The sequence below is a fragment of the Engraulis encrasicolus genome, chromosome 12 (genome assembly GCF_034702125.1).
Source record: "Engraulis encrasicolus isolate BLACKSEA-1 chromosome 12, IST_EnEncr_1.0, whole genome shotgun sequence".
In the NCBI taxonomy this organism is placed as follows: domain Eukaryota; kingdom Metazoa; phylum Chordata; class Actinopteri; order Clupeiformes; family Engraulidae; genus Engraulis; species Engraulis encrasicolus.
Genome location: NC_085868.1, coordinates 55,918,134 through 55,930,064, shown reverse-complemented (window position 1 = coordinate 55,930,064; position 11,931 = coordinate 55,918,134). Strand labels below are relative to the sequence as shown.

Below are 11,931 nucleotides of genomic sequence, written 5' to 3'. Positions count from 1 at the left end.
TTTCACTCCTAGGTTGTCCTCCCCCACCCTAGGTGGCGTAGTCGTGCAAGAGCTGAGTTGAATTTAATTAACTTTAAACGTGCCACTGTTACATTTGCTACTCTGTTTCTCCCTTAATATTGGTGTCAGATTCACACAGTTCACGTAGTTCTGGGGTGCTACCTTGCTACTAAACAGGCACAGCAAGTATGATTGAAATCGGTGTCGGTCGGGTCCCAAAGTGTTTGATTTCACGTGGAATGACCCATACCTATACATTACATTCCTCTCCTCCACACAATCCATCCATTTTATTTCATTTCTTCTATCTTAATTCTACCCTCCCCCTCATTTACCCAGCTATGCCACCAGCTATGCAGCTCCTCTCATTCCCAGCTATGCCACCACACATACATTAGTCCATACAGTACGTACCACATGTTGTTTCATCCCTGCATTGCCCCAAGTGTCACCATATACCCGTCATGTGTGTGTGTGTGTGTGTGTGTGTGTGTGTGTGTGTGTGTGTGTGTGTGTGTGTGTGTGTGTGTGTGTGTGTGTGTGTGTGTGTGTGTGTGTGTGTGTGTGTGTGTGTGTGTGTGTGTGTGTGTGTGCGCGTGTGCGTGCGTGTGTGTGTGTGCGTGTGTCAGTTTGTTCAGTGCCGTTATAGCTGAGGGAACAAAACATTTCTTGAAATGTGCTTTTTGCCAGTCCAGGGTCCTGTACCTGCGACCAGATGGGAGAAAGGTGAAGAACTGGTTCAGGGGGTGGTCTGGGCTACTGTTGCGTGGGCTAGGTGTGTGATGGCTTTGTCATTTGCGTCAGTGAGGCCGGGGGTGGGGAGGTGTATTATCTTGGATGCCAAATGTCTTACAGAATTAGCAGCCAGTTGCTATTCACGTTATATAAAGTTCATCAACTCTGCTGGCACATCATTCATGCTGTACACAATGTAGCAGTAGAGGGCAGTAGAGAGACAAGGAAAAAGAAGACATGCACAGGCACGCACGCACGCCCGCACGCCCGCCCGCACGCACGCACGCACGCCCTAAATCCTAACATAAGGCTACATAAGCACACAGCCATGCATACAAACTACACATGAGACATCGTGTCTTGAGTCTTGACTTGAGTTTTCCTTTTCCAAGAGAGCTTTGAAGATGGACTTCCATATCGCCTTCATGTTTCTCTGGACTCTTTGTGGTGTTCATTTGAATGAAGTTCAATCTGTACTGGGGACATGTTTGGGGGTGACACACCGGATGATGTCTAATAAAGAGTACTTCTATCTGCCGGACACGACGCTCTCCGCCTCTGTTATTATTAACCAAATATCTAATGGCACACAATCTACTAAATCTACTAAAACGTAGGTACTTTTTAATTTCTTCAAACCCTTTTTTTGGTTCTGTTTTAATGTTTGTTCCTCTTGTGAGTCAAGTTTGGAATATTTCAGGTTTGAATTGCATAACTTTATCCAAATTGTCATACTTAATATATACTATCAATAACAACTGATAGATCCTGCCATTCATTTGTGGATCCCTCTAAACAATCTAATCAACATTTTGAAATGGAAAAAAGTATTTGGCGCTGCTCCATTAAGTAACATCTCTGTGCAAATTTACCTAACAACACAACAATGTGTTTTCGAGCTACAGTAGAGTATGTGAACTGTGTGGTGTTCGTTTGATTGCTATTGAGTTAAATCTACTCAGAGGTGGGTTTTTTCTTGTGTTTTAATGATTTTCTGGACTCTTTGTGTTGTTCGTTTGAATGCTTCACATTTTAATATTCCAAGGTGGGCGTTTTTTTTTTTTTTTTTAATTTCTCAAAATCTCCTCTTGTGAGTCATGTTTGGATTATTTCAGGACTATTTTGGATTATTTTGTGAGTCTTGTGAGTCATGTTTGGATTATTTCAGGATTATTTTGGATTATTTTAATTGCATCGCTTTATCCAGATTGTCATACTTAATCTATACCGATAACAACTGATAGTTCCTGCCAATCTAAACAATCTAATCGACAGCTCATAAAGGAGAGATGCATTCTGTGGCTGTGTCCAGGGCCGATTGACACAGGCTTCATATGTTCGCATTTTTCTGTGTCAATGTTGGCGTAGTTACTGCTCTTTGCCTTTGTAGGGCAGTGTGTCATTTTGTTGCAAGATTTGCCTCCTGTGCGGGGACTCCAGAATCCTGTAGCCTAGGGGCCCCGGCCTATCTTAACCTGGCCCTGTCTGTACCACAAAGAAACATTCTCTGTACAAAATCACCCACGAAACAACACAAGGATAATGTTTTTGAGCTAGAGTAAAATTGCTTCGAGTCAACTTAATAGTTGTGATACTGCGCTATATAAATAGAAAATTGTATTGCATTATATTGTATTGTATTGTATTGTAGAGTATATAAACAAACAACAAGGATGTGTTTTCTTAGCTGGAGTATATAAACAAAGCAAGAGACTGTAAATGAATGTAGCTGGGTCTCCACTACATCCTGCTGGGTAGAGGTGGGGGCAAGTCATTGTTGGGCAAGCAGGCCAAGTAAGTCTCAAGTCTTTTACCTCAAGTCTCAAGTCAAGTCGAGTCAAAGACAAGGCAAGTCCAAGTCAAGTCAAAAGTCATAAGGTGGCAAGTCAAACGTCTAGTTGTTAGGGTCGACTCAGGGATTGGGTTTCTGGCAAGTTTGGATTCTTCATCAGAGACGAAATCGCTGCACTGCTACATGCGATTTCGTGACCAAATTACAGTGAATTGGTCATGTGGCACTATATGGACTGAATAGTCTACAGTAGGCAAATGAATTGCAATATTATTGCAAGTAGTGCATCTGCGCTATTTTGTGCATATTCTGTGGGTTCCTTCCTGGCTCTCAACTCTTGGGCTGCTACATACATGCTCTGAGGGGCCGATACTGGCAGTGGATTCTGATTACTCCGCCCGAGAGTTTTAAAGTCTAACTAAAGTGGTGTTCTATATGCATATTTCTAAGGAAAAAAAATGCAAACATGCATTCTGTAGATTTCCCCATATGCCAGAGAGTCCTACTTAAATTAGTACTTTTTAAAGGAACAGACCACCCTTTTTTGATTTTCACATATTTGCAGTATTTCCAAGCATTATTTATGAATGTGCATATAATTTTCGTCTATGTGTTTGCATTGTCCCGTTTAACAGTATAGCCACATTAGGCATAGCAATGCAAGTCTATGGTACAAAATAAAACACAATCAAATGTACTTATAAACCATTTTAAAATTAATGTAAAATTCACCCGAGTGTAAAACGGCAATTTAATTCCGTCCAGTGACCACTTGTGGCTTGATGCTAAAGATACCAGTTACTTCCAGTGATTATGCTAAGCTATGCTAATAATTCTGATCCAATAAATCTAAGTACTGAAAACACTGAGAAGAAAATGATATGCACATTCATGAATAATGTTGGGAAATACTGCAAATATGTGAAAATCAAAAAAGGGTGGTCTGTTCCTTTAAAGTCATAAATGAATTACTGAATTTAAATGGAGATGTCCGATATTGGCTTTTTTGCCGATATCCGATATGCCGATATTGTCCAACTCTCAATTTTCGGTGATATTATCGGACATCTCTAAATTAAAAAATCAGTGCCTGCAGCCATACCCAGGCACCGTAGATTCACAGGGTCACGTGCGAAAAGGGTCTGCAGACGCCGATGAGAGAGAGAGAGAGAGAGAGAGAGAGAGAGAGAGAGAGAGAGAGAGAGAGAGAGAGAGAATACCCTTCAATACACTGACAGATGCATATTATTCGAGATATCCTGGAATATAGACGTAGAATGCAGTGTGACTTTGTGACTTGGTTTGATTGGACTCCAATGAACTCTGGACTCTAATCCAGCGATCCGATCCGAGATCCAATCTCAGTGGAACCTGTGACATTCTCCTCATGTCCAAGTTCTATGTTTGAACCCATGTGACCTGAAAATGTTGACAAAACTGGATTTTTGTTTGTTTTCTTAATGAACATTTTATTATTATTGAGGATGGTGACATGCACGCAAGGGGAGGGGTAAAATAAGATGAAAATGTGTCCACAAATGAAAGATCAGGCTTGTTAATGAATTCACTGAAGCCTATATGAACACAATAAAGTGGCCTATATTTAAAAAGGAAAATGTTGACAAAACTGACATCGTGACTGACAGCTGACTCTCTGCTGTGCTGTTGAATTGACTCAGTTGTTTACGTCGCTGCTAAAGCTAAGCATTTGTGTGTGCAACCAATGTCCACAATGAAGTAAAAAGCAAATCAAGTAAATACAACTAACTTTTCTTTCAGTGTGTACTCTACTGAACTGTACTACAGTACTAAAAATGTCAAGATTGGACCAAATAAGTCTCCCTACTCCTCTCAACTCGAATTTATTGAAAAGTTACGCACGGGCCCTTTAAGTGCTTCACTGCCTACTCTCCACACTGGCTGCTTATAGCCTATTCTCCCCAGCAAAGTTACACACTTGTTAGCATGCTAGTTAGCCTACACACTGAGTGCGTTTTAATATGTGACCTCGCCTCCTCCACTTGCCTCCTCCACTTGCTTCTCGTCATGATGACATCACTGACAACAGCATTATATTTCAATATCTTGCAAAAGCTCAATTGTGAAGTCTTTTTCTCATTTGAAATTGGGATGGTGAATGAAAAACAGTCCCTCAAAAGTTGTTGTGGCGAGGCTGACAGCTGGGAAACTTTATCGTTTTCTCCACGGAGGAAGGGCCAGGAGGCGGGACGAGGAGACAAGCACAAGTGGAGGAGGCAAGGTCACATATTGGGATGCACCCACTGGCTGCTTATATAGGCCTCCTCTCCTCAGCAGCGCTTGAGCAGCAGGCTGTAGGGGCGGATGTTGCCCATGACGATGTCCCGCTCCTGCCAGGCGTCGGTGCCGGGGGGCACGGGGATCAGCCAGTACTTGCCCCCGTTGTGCACCTGGCGCCTCCGCGGGTTGATGCGGTTCTGGAGGCAAATCTTGTACTTTTGGCCGTCCCTCTTGGAGACGAAGGTCTTGGCGTAGCCGTCGTTTTCCGCCACGGTGGGGTCGGGCGTGGAGTAGATGCCCCTGCCGTAGCGCGCCCCACTGCCCGCCAAGTAGTGCGTGCTGATTATGCCCCTGGTGGCATGGAGGATACAGCACATCTTGCAGAGTTACCTTAGATGCACACTGTGTCATATTTGTCTGCAGTTTCTTTCCATAAGTCATGCTGCCAATTCACAAAGGCTTCCTTTTTCACAAACACTTACCACCACCATCAAATTCATGATAGTATTCATGATGACTGAGAAAATTGCACTTTTCATACATGAAAAGGTGGATCTTCCCCTTGTGTGCCATTTTGAATGTCCAGAAATAAAATAAACAGGGTTTTTTTTCGCTGCAAAACTGTGTGGGATTGTGGTCACTGGCCTGAGTAAGTAACTCATTGCAACTATGCTGCTCCTTGACACTATGCGGCCTATTGCCAAATCTCATCTCTTTACGGATATAGTGAAAAAGTGAAAGTGAAAGCCCATTGGGAAACTCCAACTCCCATTGTCATTGTGACACAGCACTCCACAGCACACAAGTGAACACTGCACACTGCACACAACGAAATTGCATTTATGCCTCACCCGTGCATGGGGAGCAGTGCGGTGGGACGGTACCATGCTCAGGGTACCTCAGTCATGGAGGAGGATGGGGGAGAGCACTGGTTGATTACTCCCCCCACCAACCTGGCGGGTCAGGAGTCAAACCGGCAACCTCTGGGATGCAAGTCTGACGCCATAACTGCTCACCCATGACTGCCCTGTTATTATTACTAAGTAATACACTACTGCATTATTTATTAAGTCCAAAGTGCATTAAGTGCAATTCTTCCAGTCATAATGAATACTTAGATTTTGATGGGGATGGTACTCAACAAAAAGGGAACATATATGAAGGGGTAGCATGAATTCTGGAGAAATAAAAAACTACTAAATACATTACACAGTGCACCTCTAACAAGTATAAATTACACAGTGCACCTCTAACAAGTTTACAAGAAACAGCATAGCCTCATTATTCCAAACTCATCTGCAGCCAGGTAAGATCAATGTTCTGCAACGTTAGATAAATGTGTGAGAAAAAAATGTCTGCAATGTTAGTTAAATGTTCTGCAACATTAGAGAGATGTTCCACAATGTTAGAACAATGTTTCTCAACGTTCAAATTAGTGTTGCACCGATACCGATACCAGTATCGTCCGGGGCCCCGATACTGCACTAAAATGGTGGTATCGGTATCGGCCGATACCAACAAATAGGGCACCGATACCATTTACATCGTATGACTCTTAAACACAGCCTTGATCTTAGTTATTTATATCATAAGTATTTACAAAGTTAAAAAAGTTCTACTGGAGTAGGCAGCAGCCTGACAAAGCCATAATAGCAATGATGCTACATCCAAGTAGTAGCCTATAAAACTGTTCATATATATACTGTATATACATTTCAAACAGAGTAGTATCGGTATGGTATTGGTATCGGTATCGGCCGATACTGCACAGTCGGGTATCGGGGCTAAAAAATGGTATCGGTGCAACACTAGTTCAAATAAATGTTCTTCACCTGGCGCCGTCCTCGCCGGTGCCGTGGTATGACACAGGCCACTCGTTGGGGTCGGACCAGGTGCGGTATCCCGCGGATCCGAGCCAGGCGTTCCCGTCGGGGTACTTGTTGAGCACCTTGAGGGCGTACCGCTGCCAGCCGCACGGGCGCTTGTACACCTGTAGAGGGCAGTGTTCAACAGCAGGTACTGAACATTGCATATGCAGTGGAGGGTGCACATCTTGGTGAATCCCATTACACCCCTTAGCCCTACGCCTTTCCCCTTCCCTTCCGTTTTGCGCATCCACGTGTAGGGGTAGTGGTGTCTTGATACACATTCAGACAGAGGGGTAGGGCTACGGCGGAGGGCTTGCCACCCCTCCGCACGGAGATTTTCCGACACCACCACACTCCCCGACGGAGGGCTACGACAGATTTCCCTGCTGTGGAGTGTGGAGTGTGTACATCGTAAAGTTTCAACCATACGGAGAACACGAGCTAGACACGTCACACGCTCTTGACATGCTCTTAACGTGCCCCTCATGAGAAATGGTTTGGCAATATGAGCAGGCCAGACCAAATGTTCATAGAGCTTTTAAGTGGCAATAGCCAGGCTATAGTATATATGACTGTATAGCAGGGATGTCAAACTCAGGCCCGGGGGCCAAATTTGGCCCGCGGAGTCATTTAATTTGGCCCGCGGAGTAATTTAATTTGGCCCGCCAGATCATTTCTAATTTATATTACAGTTGGCCCCCTACACATTAATGTATTTAATATGACTTGAGCATGACATTTTGGGCGTCACATGCTCATACAAGTGAATCAGTGATGTTTTCCACTCATTTACAACAGCCTGCAGGCACATTTGAACAACAATATCTGCTGGGATTGAGTGTTTAAGTAGTAGAGTATTTTAAGCATGTGCGTACATGCACAATTTCAATACTTTTTGAATTTTGAGTTCGGCCCGCGACGTCGTCCCAGATTTAGATTTTGGCCCACTGTGAATTTGAGTTTGACTCCCCTGCTGTATAGCATATGCTCCACAGTGTGACTGTATACTGTATAGTATAGCATATGCACCAGATTACAGCAGTTAGGCCAGGACTGTCAAACTCAAACTCAAAGTCACTGAGGGCAAAAATACAAATCTGAACAAAGTCGCGGTACAAATTCAATGAAATCTGAGGAAGAATATCAATACATTACCCAAGCTTAAGTTTGATTGCATGAAGTGACTCATAATCGTCCATTTCATGACAAAAAACAAGATGATTAATGTAAAAATTATACATTTTTGCAAGTTTTAGTGACAGGTGTGTCATCCTGGATGGAATAAAAATGCATTCTGGTAAAATGGGCCACCTATTCAGTTAAAATGGGCCAACTGTTCATTCCAATGGTAAAATTAAGAATTGCACAAAAGAAAAACAAAATTAGTGATGATTTTAATATTTCTCCATTTTTGTTTTGTTTTCAACACATCTGTTTCCAAAAAGAGCTCCCCTGACACCTCCATCTGTAATAATGGTCACAAATGGTAATTCCCATAGAAAAAACGGCCCAAATTACCTGAAAGGGGCGGCCCACTTTACCTTAAAATGTTCAGCCAAAATGGGCTTTTTACATTTTTAGGTATTTAAACATCACAATGTTGCCACAACTATGTTTTTCCAGATTAAAGGCACATATTCAAACCTAAAAACATATCCGTTTGTCCAGTTTTTATCACATCTGAAAACAGTATCATCCTTATTTTATCTAGATGATTTCTTCTGTCACTCTCCATATGAGGGTTCCCCCTGCACATCAAAAACGTGTTATGCTATTCAAGTGACTTTAAACAGATAGATTAGTAATGTTCCAACAATCCCAGTACATTTGTAGTGGTTGGTCTGTAGAATTAAAAGAAATGAGACAATCAATGCTTATCTGGCCCAATTTAGCTGATGGCCCAATTTACCTGAACGCACCCTATTTATTATTTTTAAAATGGCCTAAAATTGTGCATACACACACATTTTACACAAGATTTCCATCATAGTTCAGATTTGCCTGCACACATTCTGATGAGTGTGAGCTGTTATTCATTAGGCCTAATATTAGTCATCATATTAATTAATATTATTCATCATATTCATGTGACACACCAAATGTCATGTTCAAAGACGGCAGGTCTTCTCTCTTAAGGGTCTGCGCCATCTGTATTGTGTGTGTGTGTGTGTGTGTGTGTGTGTGTGTGTGTGTGTGTGTGTGTGTGTGTGTGTGTGTGTGTGTGTGTGTGTGTGTGTGTGTGTGTGTGTGTGTGTGTGTGTGTTTGAGTCAACAATTCGGGCACAGCCAGCCAGTGATGACGTGATGACTTCTAAATGGGTCAATTAGCCAATCAGCTGGTTGAATTGGACTGATCATTTGGAATACGTGGCTTGTATGTGGCTTCTTTTTTTTTTTTTTATGGGCGGGGGGGTGGAGCTGTTCACTTGTAAAAGAGCTATACCTTTCACAGTGTTACATGAAGCTAAATTGAAATGTAAAAAATGAAGTGGAAAATGTGAAACTTTGTCTGTACCTCGCTACCACGCATGAAGGTGGTGGTATCTTTGATGTTGGTGAAGTCATAGTCGAACCGTGGGTCAAAAAAGTTGCAGTCCGTCAGGAAGAGGTCGTTACACACGCCCTGTTAGACAGATTATTATTTTCATTATTTTCATTTTCTAATTCTAGTAGATGCAGGTCTATTCTCTCTCTCTCTCTCTCTCTCTCTCTCTCTCTCTCTCTCTCTCTCTCTCTCTCTCTCTCTCTCTCTCTCTCTCTCTCTCTCTCTCTCTCTCTCTCTCTCTCTCTCTCTCTCTCTCTCTCTCTCTCTCTCTCTCTCTCTCTCTCTCTCTCTCTCTCTCTCTCTCTCTCTCTCTCTCGTGGAGGGCAGTCGTGGCTCAGTGGTTAGAGCACTGGGTTGGCAACCCAAGGGTTCCCGGTTCAGTGGTGACTGAACCATGGCTGAAGTGTCCTTGAGTAAGGCACCTAACCCCCACATTGCTCCCCGGGCGCCACTCAGCAGGCAGCCCACTGCTACGGACTAGTGTGTGTACTTCAATGTGATTCACTAGTCCAAATGGGATAAATGCAGAGAAAGAATTTCCCCTATAGGGGACCAAAATTGGCTCCAATCCAAATTGGCTCCAATTGGCGTCATTAATTCAGGGTTTCCCAAACTGGGGTGTGTGCCTGGCATAAGGGGGTGCGTGAGCTGAATAGAGCAATGATGGATTTGTGAGTTTTTATCCAGCATTGATGAACATTAAGTCATTTTTAATTGTATTTAGACTTGTATGCTGGAAGGTTTAATCTGAAGTGTAGCTTAACTCCTAGACTATTGGAAAAGAGGATTCCCCAAAATGAATATACTTAATGTGCGGTGAATCCATGCTTGCGTGGCCATCAGCGCACCAAAATATTCGCTCCGGGGGTGAGTGAATCACATTGAAATGTAAAAGGGGGTGCGCAAGGAAAAAAGTTTGGGAATTTGATGGTGGTGGTAAGTATTCATGAAAAAGGTAACATTAGTGAATGGGCAGCATGAATTCTGGAAATAAACAACTAAAAATCTGACACAGTGTCCCTTTAAACATGTAAACTATACAGAGTACATACAGTAGTCTAGTCACACAGTGTCCCTTTAAACGTCAATTGTTTTGTGCCATTTACAGCATGTCGGGGCGAATCTAAACATTTTGGGGCCCTAGGCGAAATATAAACATGGGGGCCTCAAAAGTCATAATATACACAGAAAAGTCGATGTTCTCGTTCTATGTTAGTGTTTTGTCTCGTATAGATCTTTGATTACTTTACATAAGTGACAAATTAAGATCAACGTACTGGTTGTGTCTTTTTAACGCGACTGCTGTGACAGTTGTGGGGCCCCTATGGAGGACAGATTTGGTCGGGGCCCTAGGCAATTGCCCAGGTTTGCCTAATGGAAAGTCCGCCTCTGACAGCATGTGTGATGTAGTTACTATAGGGGTGTAGATCAGAGTCTTCAATATCGATTTCTTAGGCCAACAATTCGATTATTTTCGATACTCCATATTTTTCGATGCTCCACGATTCGATTAAATTTGATTTGATTCAAAACAATACTTCATATTTTGTTCTACCTCACAGGCTTGGCTCATGTGTGAATTGTTAAATAAATAAAAAAAATAAAAAAAGCTGAAATATCTGCATGCATTTCATTTGAGGAACATCTTTATTATTGACTATTACTGCGTGAGCAAAACAAAATGTCTCACAAAATAATGACAAAAATCGATGAATAACAATGAATCGATTCTCTTGTGGATGAATCGATTACCGGTAATTGAATCGTAGGCTGAAGGATCAGTGCATCAATTCTAAAGTGCATCAGTGCAAAATTCAAATCGATTTTTATTTACACCCCTACAAGTAGTTAGAAAAACACAAAGAGACACAATACAGTAGACCAGGGGTTCCCAACCTTTTTCAACTTGGGGCCCACTCGAAATTGTCAAAAATGTTCGGGCCCACCTCTGACCCAATTAACAGTAAAACTCAAATGGATCAACAGCAACACACACCAAAATATGATTATTATTTTTGGAAAATCATTTCAAGGCCCACTTGGAATACCTGGCCCATAGGTTGGGAATCACTGCAATAGACAGACCTGGGGCGCTGAGCGCAGGCCGATTCCGGAGGAGGTCTTGTCCTGCCAGAACTGTTCTGGGAAGTACACGGCTGAGAGCAGGTCCTCGACGGAGAGCGTGTTGGAGGAGGAAGGGGCGCCGGACACCTCACTGCGCAAGAAGGTGTTACCGGAAGCTCCTCCTCCTCCCGCTGATGACTTCACCTGGGCACCAATCAGCTCAGAGAGGCCCTCCAGGAGGATGGCCCTGTCGTATCCCATGGCAACTGGAGATGGAGATGGAGATAGACTGAAGTGGTGGAGATCAAGATGCTCTTCAGATGGTGAAAGTGAAGATGTCCATGAGATAGTGATTACAAGATTAATTTACTTTAATTGATAAATGCATTAATCAATTAAAAAAACATACAGTAAATCATAATTAATTGTCAATTCGACTAACAAGAGACTTAGGTGAAATGGGCATGTGAAGAGTGTGTGTGAGAAGGGATGTGAATAGTGGGAATATTTAAATAACCTTTGGATTAAATAATTCACATTGAATTGATTTAAATTTAGTATATTACCTCAATTTTTTTAATCAAACGATTTAATATTTTTTTTGCGGGAAACGTTGAGATTTCAGGGGGGGAAACGCTGCTTACCAAGTCAATCAATAAGGTCAATCC

The 11,931-nt window shown here is 42.5% G+C and overlaps 1 protein-coding gene across 1 annotated transcript; it reads right to left on the bottom strand.

Annotated features, from left to right (window-relative positions):
• Positions 1-4,012: 4,012 nt before the first annotated feature.
• LOC134459635 (uncharacterized) lies at positions 4,013-11,524 on the bottom strand. The gene is made up of 4 exons (XM_063211981.1): positions 11,285-11,524; positions 9,170-9,277; positions 6,619-6,776; positions 4,013-5,137 (listed from the first exon to the last, which is right to left on the bottom strand). The coding sequence occupies exons 1-4, from the start codon at positions 11,522-11,524 to the stop codon at positions 4,837-4,839; spliced, it is 807 nt and encodes a 268-aa protein (XP_063068051.1). The 3' UTR covers positions 4,013-4,836.
• Positions 11,525-11,931: the final 407 nt, after the last annotated feature.